The sequence below is a fragment of the Montipora capricornis genome, chromosome 13 (genome assembly GCF_036669925.1).
Source record: "Montipora capricornis isolate CH-2021 chromosome 13, ASM3666992v2, whole genome shotgun sequence".
Classification (NCBI taxonomy): domain Eukaryota; kingdom Metazoa; phylum Cnidaria; class Anthozoa; order Scleractinia; family Acroporidae; genus Montipora; species Montipora capricornis.
The window spans coordinates 523,746-546,245 of record NC_090895.1 but is presented as its reverse complement, the minus strand read 5'-3'; the positions used below and the strand labels follow the sequence as shown (position 1 = coordinate 546,245).

Here is a 22,500-nt window from a genome sequence, read left to right as displayed (position 1 = left end):
AAAAGCCACAGGTACTCGAAACATGGGAAAATGCTCAGCTGGGCAAATTAATTAGTAGTAGTAGTTAACTTCACGCTACTGTGCACGCAAGTTGACAATAGAAACCCGACAAGTGAGTCAGGTGCTAGTAAATTTCCTTTTGCGGTTTGATTGTCCGTTGTTTTTCCTCAAGCAACCAGGCTTTTCATTTTACCAAAACTGGTCACCCAGTAAACTTTCTGGTCCTCTGGCACGATCGATAAACCGCTAATTTTGAGAACTGATTCTGTAAACCACTTCTTGTGACGTTGGTATCCTCAATGAAGACCATGACTTGTCAACTTATCTGAGGCCTTTTGATTTCTTTTCTCCGAGAAATTCCGAAAACCACCCCATACGGCATTTTGGCAATGGTTCTGTGAAAGATTATGTTTTCTTTAAAAGCTTTTTCTCCAAGATAATGATACAAGTGGTTTAAACACGTCCTAACATCACTGGGGATATTCTAAAACGGGCCCCTTTACTCATTTTATTGATTACCATGCCAATTTCCTACAGAAACTAAACACAAAAAATCAGCTATAAAATTGTTTGCCAGACTTTTACTTCAACTGGCTAACTAGAGGTAATTTGTTGCTATGCGTTCCACTCTGGGAAGAGGAATGGTTTATTATCAAGCCATTCGTTAGCTTTTGAAGGGAGTAAACTTGAGAGAAAGTAAATAAAAATGGTAAATATAGCCGTAGATTAATAATAACAATAAAAATAATAATAATAAAAAAAAAATAAATAAATAAATAAATAATAATAATAATAATAATAATAATAATAGAAGTTTAATTCCACCATCATCGCGGTTATCTGAATTACAATGTGGTTACAATTGTACAACTAAAACATTTACATAAAATAGATCAAAGAGGGACTGGGTTACAATAGGTTTTATAATAAAATTACAAATAGATTTATTCTTACCGGTATACAAGTTAAAATATGGGTATATACATAATCTAAAAATCTAATGATTGTTAAAAGCTAAGCTAGTACTTGGGAAAAAAACTACGACGCAATCTTTCTGTCCCCCATTTTGGTAATATATATTTGCTAGCGCCTCTCGTTTGATAGTGAAGATAGATAGAGGCCTTGGTGACAATAGATTCAATGTAATTATTCCATTTTAGATTATTCTGAATCACCAGACCAAGTACATTATGTGAAATTATAAGCTCTAATTGTTGATCGTCGATCTTCAAATGAGGGAATTCTAGGGGATCCTTTAGGAAGCAATTCCGCATTTCTTTGCACTTTTAAGCGTTGAGTTTCAACCAGTTACTGGAGCTCCAAGAGACGACGGTATTGAGACTGGTTTAGATGGTTGAATTGCTGTTCCTTACAAGCCCTTCGATCAACGATACATCATCAACATACTTCCAAGTACAGGATTCGGGATCTGAGATACTCAAGTTGTTGATCATTACCAAAAACAATATCGGTCCAAGTTTTGTTCCCTGGGGAACTCCGGCATTTATCGGGAGCTAATCAGAAATCGAGCCAGCTAACTTAACGCGTTGTCGGCGGTTAGACAGAAAGCTTATAATCCACGGTATTAAAGATGTGCAAACGCTTAAGTCCAAAAGCTTTTCTATTAGTACGTTGTACCCAATACGATAGAAAGCTTTAGAGAAGTCAAGAAAGCAAAGGCGGAGATGTCGTCCAGGTGGGTCGAGATACGTAAGCCAGGTGTGAATCATGTCAAGTAAACAATACGTTGTTGAAGTTCCCTTCAGAAATCCAAACTGATTTGGGTCGATTTTGAGTCCAGTCCGTTGCGACTTCGCAGAATACGAAGTAACTTGGAAATTTCCATGTCCCTTTTTCACATTAAAATGTCAAAGAACATGGAAATTTCTACATTCCTTTCACGCACAACATCTAAACATGGAAATTACGGAAAATGGAAATTTCCATGTCCTTTCCCCACATAAAATGTAAAAGAACATTGAAATTTCCACGGTCCTTTCGAGCATAACATGTAAACGGTACATGGAAATTTCCATATTCCTTTCCCACATGAAATGCAAAAGAACATGGAAATTTCCACGTTCCTAGCAGGTATAATGTGTATATAGAACGCAGAAATTTCCATGTTCCTTTTATCTATTAAGGTGGGCAGACACGAGGGGTCGTGTTGCAGGGACATGTCGCTGCAACATATCCCTGAAATATGTACCCGCAGCATTTTCATGTGCGTGTAAATGTTGTCATTTTGGCGCTGCTACATGTCCCTGCTACACGACCCTAATGCATGTCGCTTTAGTGTATACTACACACCATGATTTTGTCTGTGGAACATGTCGCTGCAACATGTCCCTGCAATATGACTCCTCGTTGTCTGCCCACCTTAAAGTGTAAAAGAATATCGAAATTTCCATGTTCCCTTTTTCAGACAACATGCGAAAGAAAGGGGCATATGGATGTTCCCTTCATCTAAATGTAGGATCGAGACGTTCCACGCTGAATTGAGTGACAGAAAATTGGAATCACCAGTTTTACCAAAATTTGGGATTGTTTTGTGTGCTTTTTTTGGATGGGTGATAAATTGCATCGGATGAGTGTTTTCCAAAAACATTATCTACATAATGCGTTACCGCCGGTATGTGGACGCAATAAAGCTAGGAAAAAGAGGCGATATCATGCACAATATTTCTAGTACGATTTCGTATTGACGTTACTTCAGAAGGTTGATATTTTAACACGGTGGCAAAAAGAGTTTGCAGTTGCACCGATTTGTTGGGAATGAGCAAAACCTTATAAGGATTTGTGCTAAGTAGAGGAAGCTCCACTCACCCGAAAGTGGTTCTCAGACAGATCCTGCATACGATCGAGTTGGAATTTAGTGAGATGGATACAATTTTTGCTTAAATGTTCGTATGAAGTGTATGCTGGTCGATACAGGAGTCCTAGTGAAGTGGCAGCCGTAGTATCCATGGTTTGTAATCCTCTTGAGGCATTGAAGGAAGGCATGCAGGTATAGTAAAAGAAGTTGGAAACGAGCACTTTGAGTTAAACTAAATATGGAAGGTTAAAAAATACCAGTGATTGGGCGAGTAAAAGTAGCTGGAACCTAGCGCTTTGAGTTAAAGTACGCGAAAGGGACCTGGAGGAGTCTGGACCGAGTAGAGACCATGGGGCTTATCCAAACTGGACAATTTGGACCAATACTCTATCAAGGGATTGTATTCTTCCAGTAGATGTTAAATAAAACGACCAACAATAAAACGTACAAATTAAACAAGCTCAGCAATTGCAATAAGACGTACAAATACCTGCGGGAGCCATTTAAGATCGGTCGTTATAAGAACTTCTCAGCCAATCAGATACAAAACTTGAAGCGATTACAAGAAAGTCACTAGTCCTCATATTTCTGTCTGTTTTGCGTTTTCATGGCCAGTAAACAAAGTTTTGAGTTACTTCGATCTGTGTTTGGCAAAGAGGACTCCCGATTATTTCCTGCAGAACGTCGTAACTTTCTAGTGTCTTTGTTTTTGGTTTTACAACGCTGAAGCGAAAACGGTGCTATAGCGGTTTTCAAACGATACTCCTGGAAGTGAAGGCTGCGTCGATCATGACGAAACACGGAAATCTGCATGTCCGCACGCGATGATCTACTTCCTCAGTGTGCCATAGCTTGCGTTGGAAGAATCTTACCGTAAACTTTATTTTTAATTCTTAATGCAGGTTTCTCAGAAATTAGTTCAGGTCTGTCAGATATTTTTAATTTTTTTTTTTTATCAACATTAGAAATTAGAGTTTTAGTACAAGCTAAGCTTTTAATAGGTCAAATGCATAGAACATGCCGGAAATCAACCTTTTTGACACCGGCATGATTTTTTGGCTATAAGAAATGTTTCACATTCTTTTGTGTCCACCTTCTGTTGGAAGAGATGAAATTAACATTTACTATTAAATAGGTTTATACATATTAAAATTCAGCTTGAAAAAGAGGTTTAGAGAACAAAGACAAAGGAAAGTGGATGATATGCAAATATTTTTCGCATCCATTTTAACGTGTTTCTTTTGTTTTTGTCCTCACTGCTTCAGTATCAAGCTGAATACTTGATATTCCAAAAATGGCTTTTGTTATATAATGTCAGGCTGTTCAGTGGAGCACTGATAGGTTTCATTTGCAATTCCTTTCAGCCAAACTGAAGACCCTTCTCTTTCATATATATGAAATCGAAGGGACGTCGCTCAAATTAAAGGTACAGGGAAAGGTGCAGGTTCTTTTACCTAGTTGAGATGGAAGTTTCCATGTGTTCTTTTATCTAGCTGCATCACTTCAGAGGAACATGGAAATTTCCATGTTCTTTCATTCAGCTGAGGTCAAAGGAACATGGAAATTTCCATATCTTTTCTAAATAAATAAATAAATAAATAAATAAATAAATGAATAAAATAATTATGACTTCCATGTTTCTCAGACTGTGAAAAATTATATTTCTTAGCTCAAAAGGTAGTCTTCTCATTTCTGTTTGGACAACAGTTGCGATAATACGCAATGTGTACTGTGTTTTTTGCGCTGATAACAACAGTACCTTTTTTAGTTGAATTCTTTCCATAGAAATGCTCGGTTTATGTGTGCAAAAAAATCTCATTTTGGAATATCCCCAAGAGTTTTAGAACCTGTTTTTGGTGACAAGTTCTTTTCTTTATAAACCTGCAAAGGTTTATCTTTGCCCGTGCCACCATCCTTTTTGCGCAATGCGAACGTTGTGCTTGTGGAAAAAGTCCGTCATCACTTCCCTCACAAATTACTTTCCTTTGTCAGATTAAAACTTCGACCGAAGTCGCACCATCGAGAATCGACGTTCTAGTGTTCTATCAAGATCTGATGTTTTCTTATATCTGAGAGAAAATAGCCACCAATACTTTGAGTAATGATTTTCAACAGGAAGAAAGCCAGTCACACTGTATGCTCCTTAGAACAGTTACAGGTTACTTTACGAAAATCAATTAGATCTATTTGCACATGACAAAGAAAATCGGTTTGACATTATGATTAGAAATGATGCCTTGTTCGTGGTTTATTTTGCATGGCGACGTAAATGAACTTCGTACAATATTTGACGATTTGTCCTTCAGAATCAACAGCCCACTTCTTGCAAACAATTTTAGCCACCCTTTTGACTTCTTCATTAAATGCCCTCGGTGGCCATATAACTGAGGCTGAGATGAAGTATCAATTTATGTTGTTAACGCATGTGCAAAATGGTTGAAATAATATCCAACGGATTTCAGTTTCTAATTTGATAGCTTAGCAGTTAATTTCGAGGAGGATCTCTGACGTCCTAAGGTGAGAGGGTTCGAATCTTTGGGGCGGAATGGAATGTTGTGGTAGTAATGTAAGGGACAGTACGGTAGAAGTGAATGAAAGGGAGAGGCGGTAAATGGTAGAAGAACCGAAGGCAAGGGAAAGATGGAAGAGGAATTTAGTTTCATTACTTTCTTTTTTATCCCCCCTAAAATAGGCCCCATTTTTTTTATCACATCCCCAAAAAAGGGAAAACCCTTTTTTTAATAGTTCAAAATAACCTGCAATAGGTTGAAAAAATTGGGCCTTGATTTAAAAAAATCAACCTAGGTTAAATTGAAAATAGCCTAAACTTAAATTTAAACTGTAACAGGTTCACTAGAACAAAATTTAGAACTGAAAGGTGTTGAGGCAATTCCAAAATATTATTGACCCAATACATGCAGACATGAGCCTGGATGTATGAGAGGTTGTATGGATGGATTGAGGGAAGGATAAATTTCTCTTCAATTTTGAGGCAAAAATACATACGCTGGCTTCCCCGTTTGTCACCCATATTGGTACTGCTGGACTGCCATAAATACTTGATGGTTCCATTCTTGCATAGACAATTTTCAAATCTGCTGGATCTGTGGTTGATGCAATATGACCTCCATAGTACTAAAACAAAATCAATATTGACAGAGATGTGTCAAATGATTGTTCCTTGTTTGGTTGTTCGGAGAACCTTCTTGCGACTAGCTACGTTTTTTCATTCTGCCAGTAATGGCTTTTAGTATAATTACATAGGTGATTATTAAAAATCTCTGTGCAGGTTGGTTGCAGTTGAGGTGGCTATGACGCGATAATCACCAAAGCGGTTTTTTTTAAAATGACCGCAAGCCGTTTTGTCGAGGTGACAGACGAATAATCACCTATGTAATTATACTAAAACAATTATTCACCTCAGTTTCTGTGAATATCGGTGAATATAATCCTCGCCTTCGTCACGGTTTTTATTCACCGATATTCACTTCGCCATTGGTGAATAAGTGTTAGTGGTCAGACTCATGCAGTATGATGGAACGTTTTCACTCACGCGACCAGCAGCCATGTTTTATTACTGAAACAAAAGAAAGTATTTGCATAAAAATAGAGTTCAGTTCCCTGAGGATTAGTTTGGTACATCATCATGGCCGCCATTTCTTTGTTTTGGAAAACCAACATGCCCGCCATGGCGTCATGTGAAAACGCTCTATACATTATGATGATTGGTCATGGTTGTTGGTGCATTCATGCTAATGAGGCCCTCCCAGGAATTTTGGGGATCAAGGGAACAGGGCTAATTTGAAGTGGAGAGCAGGGGAACAATGTCAAAATATTCTAGGGAACAAGGGAATAAAAACAATTTTGACCGATTTTTCGGGCTCAAAGAGCAGGGAACAAGTTTGATGGTAATTTGGAGAATTAACAAGGGAACACAAGCAACTATTTAAAGGCAACAAGGGAACAAGGACCCCCTCCCCCATTGATTTGTTTGCTTTTCATTGCGGAGCTTTCATAATATTGACAACGGCGACAAAGACGTACCTCGCAGTAATCTCTTGCTTCCTTGAACGTTTCGCTTCCACCTCTTAAGACTGCACAAATTGAATCCTGATTCATCCAGCCGGGTGGGCATCCACCTATATAACAGATTAAAAGTAGTTTTTTTCTTATAAATATTACGTCATATAGTAAGTTTCCTATGTTCAGTCTACGGTTTGTAATAATTCCTTATATCATCATCATTATCATCATCAGTATACTATTATTTCATTATCATTATCAGCTGGTGAGCAAACTCATTCTAGTCGTGCCGGTGGATATCCCTAACTAGAAACGAACGTATGACCGAGAGATTTAATAGTGAAGCTTAAGGCGAGTTACGGCTGAATAGCTTTACAGCGTTTCTCAAGAGTTTTTCAGCATGAGGAAGTGCTGTAAGAAGAGGCTAGGTCCCGAAGGACGAGCCTGGGGCCGCTGACAACCCCACTGACAAGGAAAGAGTTTTCTTCAAAACCTACATTGCGGCATCAGGGCTGTGGTATTGAAACGTTTGATTGTGGCGGGGAGGGAGGGACCAACGGCTGTGAAGGTTGACAAGGAAAAGGTAATAAGGTTGATTTTGGGATTGGGAAAGGCTGGGAAGAGAGGGAAGAATAAGTGTAAGTGGACGCATGAGGAGAGGAAAGTGTTTTGTGGGAATGTTTTGTCAGGAGTGGTGGGAAGAAGACGGGAAGATATATCAAGAAAGTGAAGGCTTTGAGGGACAATTGCAAGAAAGGCTTGAGTGTGAGGAAAGAACCAACTTTCATCTCACAGTTGGAGTGCATCAAGCTGAATAATCTGTTGACTACGATGGAGGGGGGTGAGATTTAGAAGATGGTAAGGAATTAGATCCGCAAGGAGGATGGTCCAAATCAGGAGACGATGGTGATCATCGATGCTGAGTGGAATGTGTTGTTTGGAGAAAGTGATGATGAGGAATTTGGGGAATGTGAGTCGGGTATGCATGGTGTTGTTTCAGAGTAAGACGCTGTGGATGAAGGATACACATCTGAGGGTGAGGTATATTTCGAGGTTGCTGAAGGTGGAGATGGGAAGAAGGAGGACATTGTGTTCAAGGTATCGACAGGTCAAGTGATTCTGGATAAGCTGGACTGTTTTGGTTTTGAGGGCAAGGAGAGGGCTGGAGGACAGGATGATAAGGGACGATGGGTGGCATCGATGGATAATTATGGTCTTAGAGTGTCGAGAAATGAGTAAAAGGAGGTACTTCAGAAATTGAGAGCAGTCTTCGGTAGTGAGGACTGGGTTGAGGCTCCTGGTTTGATGGCGTAGGATAGGAGAAGGGGAATAGAGAGGTGAATTATGTGGAAGAGTCAATGCATAATCTTGTGAAGGATGGGATCTCTGTGTTAAACATAAACAGGCTTTTGTATACTGAGTCGTATGTAGCTGTGGGCAGGTTGGGGCTGACGGGGAAGAAGAAAGGTAACAATTTAGAGATGAAACCCAGGTTTCAAAGAGGGATCGAGAAGAGCATCTTGAAATGGAAGCAGGATTTGGCAAGGGATGAGGAGATGAGGTTGTGAGCCACAAATGATCAGTTGTTTAAAGGCAAGACGATGTTAAGGGAGGCTCGGTTGAAAAAAAGGTGTTTGCCGACAGGGAAGTGTTGGGTGAAGTGGGGATTTAACGTGGAATATTCAAGGAGGACTCATTGTCCCCACTGCTGTTTTTTTCTCATGATGATTCCTCTCATAATATTGTTGAAAAGAGAGATCATCGGTACAAGCTTGAGGAGGATCTGAGGTTGATCATTGATTTGCTGTTTATGGAGCTAGAGGGCTTGATCAATACTGAGCTGTTTTTTTCACATGCTGAACAAGTGTTGTCTTGGGGTTGAAGCAGGGGGTGAAGGTTTGTTTTGAAGGAATTTTGTTTCCGGATAGTCAGGTGGTAGTGAAGTTGACGAAAACGGGTATATAAGCAACTGGGTGTGTCGGAGGATGTGGACCTTTTGCAATAGGCGAAGGTCGAGGAGGGGCATTTGAGAAGGATGAAACTGGTGGCGAGGTTGACGATGTAAGGCAGGAATTTCATTACGACGATAAATGCATGGGGCATATTTTTGATGAGGTTCAGTGCAAGGATTTTGGATTGGAGTGATTGGGAACTGAGGACGATGGATATGAAGACGATGTTACATTTGGGACGTTCCACAAGAAGGGAAGTGCAGTGAGGTTTTACATGAATTGGAAGGGTGGCAGGAGGGGATTGATCAGTGTGTGTGATTGCGTGAAAGAGGAGGAACTTGGTCTGTTTTCGGGAGAAGAGGTTGCATGGGAAGTTTACGAGGGATGCCAGTGAAGTGGTTGCTGAGAGGTCGTGCCAATGGGTTAGAGACACGTGTTTAGGGAAGAGCACAGAGAGGTATGTTTTTTCTGTTCGTTTTTTCTGCTCCCTGACGTCTGTGATACCGGTGCAGAGGTCAGGGTTCGACTTCTGTTCAAGTCTGAATTTTTCAGGCTTTCCTTTCCTTACTGCTGAAGTAACGTTAATTAACAACTGCGATGATCAGCATCTTAACTTAATTCTCTCCACAGTACAAATGTATATGGCTTTTATATATTAACCTTCGTCATACAAATGAATTTTTTGTTTGCTGTGTAGTATATGTGCAAACAAAAGAAGAAGAAGAAAAGCCATGGCTGAGTATTGCCTAAATAACTGAGAGTCAAGAGCATGAACATTTCTCGACTTTCACTATCCTAACAATTAATGCACTCCAAAACGTTAACCATAAGTATCATTCAACTGGACATACAACAAAAGTGAATAATACTTTCCACATATTGTTTTTAGTAATTCTAAACAGCTGAAGAGACAAAAAAAGAGTCCCCGTAATCGCAATCTAAGGGTGCTTTCCGATTAACCCCAGTCTTGTATAAGAATAAACGAAATAAAAGGACTTTTTTTCTTTGCAAGTGAGGAAGTATCTCTCTATAATTTTGGCAGGAGACCATGGTGAAAACTTCCTTTGTACTCCAATAACATCAAAACTATCCCAGGGGTGGTCTTTAGAAGAAGACCTTTACATTTTTGTTTTGGAATAATGCCAATTAAAAGAACCCTAAGATCTCTTTTGGTCAACTAGAGTTGTATAAAAGAAACCACTTATTCAAATTAATTTCTTCTTAATGTTATGCATTTTCAATGCATTTGCACATAATTAGAAGAAAAAAATTGTTAAGAATAAACTTAGCAAGAAATTATAACAGATAATGAAAAGAGAGACAATAAGTAAATGCTGCAGAACAATGTTGCAGTGGGCAAGGAAACGGACCAGAAGGAAATATGTGCCCCATTCGCGATATAGTCCACTTAAATGAAGATTAAAATTGTGGGATAATTACCTTGTCACATCCCAGCTCTTTAAATATTCATGTCAAATTTGACATAAGCTGAGATTTTCAACATAAACTGAGATCAACAAAGTGTTGATTTGATACAATGTATATACCTTATATCAAATAGACCCAAAAAATAACTCTTCCGGAAGCCCATGCTATTGCCCCTAAGCTATTTTGTTTCTCTTGCCAATCACCTTTGAGTTAACCCATAAGACTCTGCATTGAAAACTTGTGTGGAGTATTCTAAACTAAAATACGTACGTGATAAAATCCCCTTTGGAGGCAGCTTTTGGAAAGGCTTGTGTATAACAGTGGACAAATGGTGAAAGTCCTCTCTGTCGTGAATCCGCAACGCCACCTCAGACTCTTGGTCTACACCCCACCAGTTCATTTCTGCATGTGTCTTGTCAGTAGCATTGGTTGCACAAAATTCGTAAAGGAAAGAAGGGTTTTTAAAGTTGTTCCTATGGTAACTCATTTGCCCATCTGACAAAACAGCGCAAGTTCCAGAGGACTTTCCCGGTCCTCGATTGAGATAAAAAGTGTTCATCTCACATTGCTGGCCTTTCGAAATAGGGCCTTGAAAGGTAGATTCGATGACTATAAAACCAGAGTTATTGAAGAAAACGTTGTTCTTAATCCAACATGGTATGTTCAAGAGTTTAAGGACACCACCTTGGAATTGACTCCAATGATAATAAAAATAATTATTATTTTCAAACGAGTTTTCCAGGATGTAGAGAAAGACAGGATCATCTTTTGATCTTTCTTCTTGTTTTACCATGATCCCTTTATTATTTCCAGAAATAGTGTTGCGGTAGATCAAACCTTTTGACGAAACTGTGCCCTGACTCACACGCAAAGTGGCTGCAAAAGCAAGCTCATAGTTTTCAGAAATGAGATTGTGAGCAAGAGTAAAATCACTGTCCCTTATATCGATAAAAATTGCTACATCAGAGTTAACAATTTTGCAGCGCTCAATAGCAATAGAAGTCTGCCTGCTTTGGCCGGTCTTGGATATGTAAGTTATTGCTTCCTGAAAGTGACCACTGAATACACTGTTAGATATGCGATGATCTCCTGAAAAAAAAAAGAAAAAAACAAACATTTTTGTCAAGTGCATGCTTCCTTTTCCAATTAAGAAAAATGCGATTACAATAATATTTTTGCTGTATTCTGTGGCTTTAATGGGGTTGTACAACTGAGCTCTGTGGACAATTAAAGGGGACATAGTTTTTGAGTGGATGTAGGAGTTACTAACCCATTAACTTCTGGCTTAAGGGCCCACTGACGTATTTTTGGGGTGCGTGGCTAAGGATGTAATGGTTAAGTAATTTGAGAGAATTTGGCATTATTTTGGTCAGTTTTCAACTTTTGTAACCCAATGACCCTAAATATGACGTCATCATACCACGCCCATGGTCACGTGCCCAATAAAAGAAAACTCTAAATTTGTCTCAGTGCTACGCAATTTGGGTATTTAATCGATGGTTTGATAATTAGTCGGGCGACCGACTCTAGGTTTACCAGTGTATTTCTTCGCAAATGTCCGTCACGTGCAATGGGCAATACCGCAGATATGTAGTGAAGGCTCAATGTTCATTTCGCTTCATTTTCATTTCTCTTCGATAACCTTAGAAGTGATTCTCTGCGATGGTAGGCATACATGAATGATTACAGGAATGGCAGAAGCGAGTTACGGTGTTAGGTCCAATACGCTCAAACCACTTACAGACTGTTCGTGGTAGACCCACATCAAAACACGAAAATGAGCGTCCATTTCGAAAGTCGTTGTTCCGCGAACTCTTGCTTGGAAAATATCTCAAATGTTGCTATCAAGCTCTTACAAGTTCTAAAGAGATCAGTTGAGCAGTCATTGAGTACAAAATATGTGCAAACTATGACTAGCAATGACAGAAGTACATTAAGAAAATTTACCCGAAATTTTGACGCTGATATTTCTGATATTTGATAATCAACATAATGGCACGGAGGACAACAACAACAACAAGAAAGCCGTCACTTATCGAAGCGAAGATGCAAGTAACTTCTTTAATTTTATGACTGTCATGATCATTATTTCATATATTTTGTACAATGTATCAAGGAGATTATCACTTCTATCAATTTCTCCTTGTACTGCATTAGTTTTCAGTTTAATCATGTACGTTCGCGTGTTGTATACGATTGCGTTACCAACACGTGCAATGTTGAATGTCCTGGGAAAATGTGATGTATTAGGGAAGGCAATGCAGCCATTTGTACATCATCAACATGATGGCGTAGTGAAATTAAAATATAGAGAGGAATTGAGATCTCGTTATGCTAAATTTGTTTATTGGAATCATAACCGTGTTGTACGTGAATGCCATGTGTCGAGATGTCGTGATCGCGAACCAAGTAGGATTCCTGTGAAGAAGCTGAAACGTCTGTCGCAGAAAAGCAGAAAACGGAGGGTATTTGTGTGGAAAAAGATTCTTAAGATCACTCCTTTGCCGTCAAAACTTCATGGTTACATCAGTTGCAGGCTGAGTAGTCAAATGAAAAGAAGGCGAATAATTGCCAGTCTCCGTTCGTTTGAAAAAGTGAGGAAAAAGCCAGCTTCCATTCGACGAAAATTTCGTCAAACAGTACGTTTACTTGCTTTGGAAAATACACTGGAACACGAAAACGCGTAAATCTGAAGAAATATCAAGTGTTGTACACATGCTGTGGACCAATGAGTTTGTACAAGAATGCATGGTGATCATAGACGATGCTGTGCTGAAATCTATGTAATGACATAGAAACAAATCCTGAGCCTCCGATGAATAATATTGATTGCTATGTCTGAGAACAATTACCACCTTAATTATAGTGAAAGCAACACAGGTAATCTACATAACAGTGATTCAATAATTGAGGGATATCAGTATACCTATAGACAATGCATTTGAATCGCTCTTGTCACAAAATTATTCTTCATTTATTCTGACAATAGGATGTATTGGTGTTAGTATCTATCATACTGATAATGGGAGTTATAAGATTTTTGATTCTCATGCAAGAGATGAATATGGTAGAAGCCATCCCCAAGGTACATGTGTACAATTAGAAGTACCATCCATTCAGGACTTAGTACAGTATTTCCAGGCTATACACTCACTTGGTGACAATTATGAACTCAGGAGTTATATAACTCTGAACTCAGAGGGCTGCATATTAGTACATATGAAATAACTGCAGAGAACAGTGTTAGAGAACAATGCAACTGCACTTGTAAACAATGCTGTGCTGTAGGGCTTTATGCAAAGTGTTACACAACAGCAAAGTCTTGTAGTTATTGGAAATCCCAAACGTTATGTTGCATTGCTGACCAAGGAAACAAATTATATCGTCACCTGAGCTCACAAGCGCAGATTTACCCAAGAGTCTTGATATTGGTGAAGTTGATGGTAGTAATGGTAATGAATTTAGATAGCGCATTTTCTATTGGCATATTCAAATGCGCTTTACAAGCAAGTGATCTATGGGTGAGATCGGACATCAAGTCAGCAATGTTTTCATGACGAAGTGCATGTTGTTTTTGCCAGTGTGATTACAAATTTCGTGATCTTTCTTTGAGACATGCACATCTTTCTATGTATTACACATCTTCTTTTAAAACTACTACTCAACGCTCATGATCCTTAGCAGCACACGTGTGGCCACAGCCCGACTTACGATCCTAGATCGTCTTGTTTGTATTAGTTTTTGCATCCAGCCAAGTATGAGTTTCTTTTTATTTTGAAAAACGTTCTTTTTAAAGACATAAACGATACTGAAATACCCATAACTTTTTCAAAAAAGATGATTTTAAAAAATCAATGCTTAGCTATATTCTGTATTTGGGGGTGAAATGTGCCATGTAAAAAAAAAAATTAACTCAATTCAAAACCGCCGGAAATTAGGCTTTTTCTCAAACCGGAAGTCATTTCGTTTACGCATGCGCAGTTGATCTGAAAACGAGCGCGAGGAAGGGCGAGGAAAAACCTTCGATGGAAACAACAGTTTGTGTGGTGACTCTTGCTTGTGAGTGGGTTCTTTTGTTAGCTCATGATATGATGACGTCAGTTACCGGAAGTAACATTTCACCTCCTTAGCAACGCGCGAAAAATCCGTCTGTGGGCCCTTAAGGCAGAGGTAATGAATAGTCTTGCTACAAGTCTGACGATAACATGAAGTATACAATTCAAATTATAGACTTCAGATGCACCAACAAGTAAAACCTATTTCTTCTGTAAACATCAAAGAATTTTTCGGAAGAACATTTCATATGTTCAAACGAAAAATATCCCCTTTGCTATGGTTACCATGTAAAATGCACCTCTTGCAAACAGGTCAGAGTTTCACTGTTTGATTTTTACATACGAGTTAGAACATTATTACATGCTTGCTTGTAGGTACGAATTTTATCTTCTTATATAGCCTGCAGGCTCTCAGATAGTCGAGAAAACAAAAAGAACTGCGTGTGAAAAGCGAGTGGGGGCTTGGGTCGAGGCGAGGCGGGAGAGCCTGTAAGCATCTCTTTAAATTCTTCATTCCGGTATACCAGCTCCTGGTATACCCTCTGATTGGTCAATTTTGACAGTTTACATCAACACTTTCGTAATCTTTTTGATTCACGCGCGGAGCACGCACGAAAGAGGTCAATTCTGTCGCCGAGTGTCTTAAAGTATTCCCAAACGTACAAGCCCTCAGATTCGAGCAAAAGTTGTGTCAATTCGACTTTAATAAGTCGAAAAAACGATCCGTTTGCAATGCTTCCACCTGGTTTTGGTAAAAGCATAAATTTTCAGTTACTGCCGCGCGTTGCGAAAGCGCTTCAATGTTGTTTGTGATAGGACATCTCTCCACAACGCTTACAATATAGCATCACCGGGTACGATATATAGTGTATATAGTTCGCATTTGACACAATTATTATGTCCCATGCACGCCACAATTGTTAGCATTCAACGGCGCTCTCTGAAACCTCTGACGAACGAGAAAAATACAATATTTTGTTATTCTTTCTTATGCAAATACTTGGCTGCGTATTCGAATTCACCAGCTAGGGTCAATTAAATTTCTGCCTTCATCGCCGTCGAAAAAATGAGAGCAAAAAGAAAAAACCACTTTGAAAGAGCGCAAAAATTTGCCGAAAACAGGCTTGTATTTCCGTTGTATGTCTTAAAGCTTTAAAAGATCAAGCGATTTCAGGAAGCGAAGGCGATGGCTACGTGCGCGTGTCTGTATACTGCAAATGCAATTGAACCCATCCACATGAAATATCAATCTTTCACATTCATTATCGGTTGTCCTGTTGCATCAGAGCTGAAGTTTATTGATGAGACCATCTTATCATCTAGGCCAGAAACTTCAATGGTCGGGTTTCTGTTTTCCTTGAAAAAGTCAACAGAGCGTCTGGAACTCGCAGCTTTCGAACTGGTCGTGTCTTTTGGTCGAATTTGCTAAATCTCCCATCGGTGATTTCCTTGACACTCGTTTCCCGGTTGCTTTGACAATGCCTTCGTTCGCGTAAAGTTATTTTCCTAAAAGTGCCTTAAATTCTGGCTAACGTACTCGCATAAGTGAGAATTAACGCACCACCTCTGAACAACAATAAAAGAATCGCGCTTGAACTCGCGTGGGACCACACAATGCCGCCCATTTTCAACACTTTGACATTGACATTTTGACATGCGAAAGGTTATTTGCAAAGTGGGCGGAATGAAGAATTTAAAGAGATGCTTACAGGCTCTCCCGCCTCGCCTCGACCCAAGCCCCCACTCGCTTTTCACACGCAGTTCTTTTTGTTTTCTCGACTATCTGAGAGCCTGGAACAGGCTACTTCTTATACTGATAATATGTATGACCTGTCCGCTACGCCACACACAGCCATGTAATATCCCTTATGTTTAGAAGGGCGTTTATCTATTTGAGTTAAAAAAATGAAAATACAGTCAAAACTACTCAAGCGTTCCTCTGACGGTCGGATTAATAAGTTCATTATTGCAAATTTGATTTCAGGAATCATCTCAATAATCTGGTCTTCGGATGAATAATGCAAAATTCAAATCAAGCGTCAGTGCAAAACTCGAGTTTTGATTGGATTATTGCTCGCTTCCGGTGCCAGGTTGGCGTGAGAATGTGACAGGTGTACCAATTTGCATAATTTGCCAAGGTCATAACAACGCTGTGATTTGCCTTTCTTTTTAAATTCATTTCTCTGTCCAATCTTTGGAATTCGAAAACATAGTGTCTCAAGTTTCAGAATACTGGTAAGATTACAGAAAGATAATGTTGCTAAAGTTAAAAGGCTGTTGTTTGACAGATTATGACATATTATGCAAATCAGTAAACCTGTGCAATATTCCAATTAAAATTTGAGTTTTGAACTGTGGCTTGATTTGAATTTTGCATTATTCATCCGACGAACAGATTGAAATGATTACTGAAATAAAATTTGCAATAATGAACTCATTAATCCGCTCGTCAGAGGAACGCTTAAGTTGTTTTGCCTGTATCAGGTCTTTTTTCCTATTTCCCGAGGTGATATGTAAGAGAGTGAAAACAAATTACCCATTTTTTTGTAGTTTCAAGCGATTTACATCATGCATGAGAGAGCTACCTTAAACAGTGAGAATGATTGGCATTATGTTGCAAATTAATGCAGTTGTCTCCTGTCACTATTAGGATGTCTTTTTGAGGAATTTCTGGGCCGTTATGATCCCAAGAAATAATACATTGTACTTCAAACTGACACATCGGGTGAAACAAGTATCCTGAAGTTGCTTTTCCTTCATTATCATCATTATAACTGTCCTCTTCCTGAAAGTCATCATTATTTGTCTCTTAACAATTTTAGTCCCATCAAGAACTGTTGAAAGTCACTTACGTTTTGAACATCCCAATAGTTCGAGGTTGTCAATGGACAGGTAGTTTGCACTGTGATTATACAACGACTTGTTAACTTTGCCATGTAATAAAACTCTGTACTCATCAAGATCTGCTGGAAGAGCGATTTGCACCTTTACCCAAGTTCTTTCTTTTTCACCTTGCTTGCCTCTCCAGATAAGTTTTTGCTTAACTTCAGGATATGTTCCTAAAACATTAAAAGCACAAAGGGAATAATGGGATCTCCAAAGTGACAGATAGGGAAGTTTTAGTTTGACCCGGGGCTCCACCGTATTTAGGCCACCGACATGTGGCTTATTGATATATAGTATTCCGAAAGAAAATCTCATGCAGTCGGTTTTATTTGGGAAAGTATTGTTTGAAGTGGGAGAGGAGCCATTTTAAGTCTATTTTAGCACGTTATTTAAATGGTCTTGCTGTACGTAAAAATAGAATTTGACTTTATTTCTCTCGGCTATGTTCCACAAGACTTTAGAGCATATAAAGTTTTGGATTTTTCGTGGACGCCATCTCAACTGCATCCGGTTTGGGAGGTAAAAGGAGACAAAACAGAAAACACAGACAACATCGACAACATCATCACAGAAAGTCACTGGCCAACATGTTTGTCATAACAATTGTTTGTTTGTTTTTTTTTTTGCTTGGTAATTTATTGGGGAAATTAGCGAAATTATATTTTCTTGAGCAAAAATAGTAGCTATAAGACGGACTCCAAGTTCAGAGCAATTTAAGGGTACACGCAGAGGTTTTTACTGTTAAATTGCTTAGTTTACCTTACTTACTATAAAGTCACCTTTCGCACATTTTCCATTGATCCTTACCCGCAAAATAACAGAGCTAATCGAGGCGGGTAGGAAAAATAAAAGATAAAAATAAGAGGGGTTGAGAAACAATAAAGAGACTACATACATAAACATCAACACATTAGATTAAAATGACCGGAAGTACATATATTACAAAATTTTTAAATTTAATATCTACAAAATATTTCAAATAAAGGATGAACGGCAACATAAGTACTCTCTTGTATCAGAGTATCCAGTAGCTGATTCTGTAGGATATTCTTGAATTAATTTAGGAAGAGCACCATCACTGTCGGGAATGCTATTCCATATCGTATCCGATACGTGAAAAGGAGTTTTTCAAATAGTCCGTCCTCGAATGCTTAAGATGAAAATTGCCAGCCGCGGGAAAATCGTATTTATGATGTATTTTTGAAGAGTAAGTACATAAGTTGGAGACATTTGGAGGCGTTTCATTATTAAATACATCGTGCATAATTTGGCAGATTGTTTTAAAATAAAGAAGATTAAGAAGAAGAACATTCGATAATTTACGGTGCAACGCGCCTTACCGTGGCCACCTAACAGATGTTTGCATTTGACAACTACGTGTAAATACGTCAACTCAACAACCCATGCAACGGTGTTCAACTTACAACTGTGCGAACTTTGAAGAAGCCGTGAACGTCCATCAAATTCACACACCCTGATTGGCGGACAGTTTGTAAAAAAAACTTTGTTAAGTGGCCACGGTAATGCGCATCACACTGTAAACAAAGGTACAGGATTTAAAGGATTTGGAATGAATCAAACGAACGGCACGTTTTTGCAGAACCAATTTTTTTTCCAAATTTGTACAAGCAGCTTGGCCCCAAACACCTATGTCATAGGACAAGTAAGATTTTATAAAAGATCGATACTTGTTTATTGATTCATTGCTGCACCTTATTGAGCTGAAACCTTCAGGCTTAAATGAACTTTGAACTCATGACCTCGCAATTAGAGATTCTTTATACAAAGCATACCAATAAGGAAAAGAATGCCTTTCTTGTATGCTAATGTTCTCACAATTTAAACCTTTCTTCAGACTCCAGAGAGACACGCTTTATTGAGGCGTGTTTTTGAAGCCGGTTCAATAAACTCACACGGCTTCACCTCATGCTCAGGTAAATTAGGGCATGGGTCTCAATTTGCCTTAATTTGCTCACTTCAAAAGTGAGGGGGTGGTCTATCTCTTACAGCTTAAGATGTAGACACATAAAACTTTGTCAGCTGCTTACATTTTTAGTTTAAGTCAATTTCTTTTTTTCTTATTATGCAAATTAGGTTACGTGACCTCCATCTGTTTAAAAAGCTTGTTTTTGAAACGGCAACACTTTTTCTTGTGTTATCAAATGTTTTACGGGTTGCATAATGTTAAGGCCGATTAATATATCACTTCTGCGATTGGCCTTTGTTAGATATTTAAAAGCGAAGGACTTAAGATGGGATAAAACTGCCTTGGGGGACTGGGTCTAGTTGAAAAAACCTTTTATTTTCAAAAACAGTAAAGAATTCAAAAACGGCCAAGCACAGTTTTGTAGAAGCTTGCATTACACATTGTCCTAAACCAGTCCGGTGCAATAACTCGCAACAAAAAGTGTTGCCATTTTTGTCTAAAGACATTTTATTGTTTTCTGGCCGCGTGCAGTCACGTGACAACATGAGCATAATTGGAACATACCAAATTGACAAAAACCACACATGTATGCGTCTGGCAAATCTTTCTAATGCTTAAGTGCTCCGAGTTAGAGCACCCCCCATCACGTTTTGATTAAATCATTGTTTACCCATGCCTTAATTTACCTGCGTGTTTTAAAACCCGATAAAGCACTCCTGTTCGTTTATTAAACAGTAATGTTCTTAATTACAATAACCTAAAATCTTTAGCTGCATTTTCCTGTGCATGGATTTTCCCTTTTAAAGATATCAGTCCCGCGAGAGTTGGTAATGCTGAATTTTGTAAAACATTTAACAATTATTATTTTCAATCTCGGTGAATAGTACAAAGCATGCGCGAAAAGTGCATGCGCAAAAGTGTTCACAGAAGCTTGAAACATGGCAAATCTAAATAACCTTCGTTAATATCCTCGTCACAAACAGCGAAATGGTCATTTAACACCGTTTAAATCAGCAATCTAAATCGAAAGTCTGTTTTTTAAAGCATTTTCACCGTTCGATCAAAGTTTTAGAGGTTCATTTGAAATGGAAATGGAAAGTGCAGCTGGTAAAGGATCCACATGAAATGGCGGGTCTAATTGAAGTAAGCGTTGGTTTGTTGAACCCGTCTTGCTTCCTTGTAGCCATTTGGAACTTTCTTAAACATTTTTTTAATTCATCGATTTCAGTAACAAATTCGTTTTACTGGGCGACCAGCCTATCAGTGTATTACTCCGAGTGAAACAAATTGTTGGTGTGAAGATTGTTTAATTTTCAACAATAATTATCGGGAAAAACGAAATCAAACACCGGTCGGCAAAAGTATGAACACTTCTGTTGCCTTTGAAAACTTCCAGGCCAAAGTTTGTGGCCCTCTTTGTATTCTGTAGCATAGCATCATCTTCTATTCTCAATATTTCAGATTCAGAAATGCTGGCGAGTTTTCGCCGAGTGAATAATGCTCAATTACTCAGATGATAGTGAACCAATCAGATTGCTTGAAACACCAAGATCACTGAGTGAGTACATACTAAAAGGAAATGTCGCACGAAATTTAGGTGGATGATATCTAAAAGTGTACTGACCTGAAAATAAGGAATGTAATTTACACTAGTATTAACAAACCTGTTTGTATGTATGTTGACAAGAGGGCACTTTCGTTTCCCTGTTGGTAGAAAAAGACCAAGGAAACAAAACGGCGAGTGCTTTGTGATGACAGGACTGATGATGGCTGCATGGGCATCCAAATGATCATTACTAGTAAGAGAAAGCCGTTTCCCTTGAAGAAAAAGAAGGCATAAATGAGGCGAAGGAAACACCTGAGTCACTTACCACTAGTTTCCATGCCTCAAATGACCTCAGTGTAAACACCACGAAATGTCCCCTTTCCCTTGTAATCAACTTCAACATAATTTTTCTCCAAAAATAAAAGCGCTAAACTTAACGTCACTATCAAAGCTACATCTAATTTCAACTTCTGAAGGCAACACTAACGGGTACAATAAACATGACCCAAATTAAACCTAATATTAGAAGTACTGTTGGAAACGGGTAGATGACCTTAAAGAGGACTCTTCATAACGTTTCTAAAAATCAGTTTAGAATGCAATCACATGCATTTCTGGGCACAATATGCAACCTAGACGACCTGAAAACACACTTCCCCAAGCAGAGTAATCGTCAAAAATGCTCAAACCACAAATTAGACCCATGCCACTGACATCTACAGTAAATTTGTGGAAAAAAATAATATAATCAAATCAAATTTACTTCTGAAAAATTTAGCGTACCATTTGGTGAGAGGTATGAGTAATCGTCTCCCAATTCAACTGCCAGGAATGCTCCGCTAGAATTTTCAAGTCGTGTGACATTATGTCCATCAACTGATATGTTGGAAAATGTGTGCCAGGTGCGCAAAGGCCAAGATCAATGTGCATGGGAGATCTGTCGAAAAAAAAATCACATTAAATTTGCCAACCAAACGGCTATTGAGACTGCTGGTGGTTATTTCATGATCATGTCCAACAGCTTCAGTTGTTTAGCTGTTAATCACCTGCTTGGAAGAGTCAAAAATATAAGACACAAACAGCAGTGATAAACATATTGAACTTCTTCATTTTGATTATGACTTGACGTTTCGTATGTGCTCTACATACATTTTCAAAAGTAACCGTTGAAAGTTAAAACAGCTATTTATATATAACAAAGCGGATGAGGGGACTGGAACCTAGATTAAGCAAATACTTAACACTAAAATATATAATAATAATGATAATAATAAAAACAGAAAAGATTAACAAAGCATCAGCTTTTCACTTCCGACGTTGACGTTGAAAGCTGGCTCAAGTTCTTGGGATCATTTTGATATTTTTAGCAAAGGGCAAAACAGACTATCATTGTAAAATAAAAGAGACCTTCTTTATTCAAGAACTTGAGCCAGCTTTCAACGTCAACGTCGGGAAGTGAAAAGCTGATGCTTTATTTATCTTTTCTGTTTTTATTATTATACATTATTATTATATATTTTACTGTTAAGTATTTGCTTAATCTAGGTTCCCGTCCCTCATCCGCTTTGTTATATATAAATAGCTGTTTTAACTTTCAACGGTTACTTTTGAAAATGTATGTAGAGCACATACGAAACGTCAAGTCATAATCAAAATGAACAAGTTCAATATGTTGAACTGTTTGTGTCTTATTTTTGATCAAACTACGATGGCCCAAGAACAAAAGTATTTGGAAGAGTACCCTCTGCAATCTTAAAGATATCCTGCGGTTAGCTATAAAATTAATTCAGCCGAAACATTACTCAGAAAACTCAGTTTGCAACCGGATAAAAAAATAGTATAAATTGTAATGCGTTCCAAACTAAATG

At 38.4% G+C, this 22,500-nt stretch overlaps 1 protein-coding gene across 3 annotated transcripts in view; it reads right to left on the bottom strand.

Moving 5' to 3' along the window:
• The window catches only part of LOC138028891 (uncharacterized), an 84,200-nt gene extending 62,729 nt beyond the window's left edge, over positions 1 to 21,471 (bottom strand). For all 3 annotated transcript variants that reach the window (XM_068876530.1, XM_068876532.1, XM_068876531.1), the window contains exons 1-6: positions 21,416 to 21,471; positions 20,751 to 20,904; positions 17,126 to 17,332; positions 10,489 to 11,307; positions 6,860 to 6,954; positions 5,822 to 5,950 (exon numbers count right to left, since the gene is read on the bottom strand). In XM_068876530.1, the coding sequence (XP_068732631.1) occupies positions 5,822 to 5,950; positions 6,860 to 6,954; positions 10,489 to 11,307; positions 17,126 to 17,332; positions 20,751 to 20,904; positions 21,416 to 21,418 (1,407 nt within the window). In that variant the 5' untranslated portion in view covers positions 21,419 to 21,471. The remainder of the gene's footprint in view (positions 1 to 5,821; positions 5,951 to 6,859; positions 6,955 to 10,488; positions 11,308 to 17,125; positions 17,333 to 20,750; positions 20,905 to 21,415) is intronic.
• Positions 21,472 to 22,500: the final 1,029 nt, after the last annotated feature.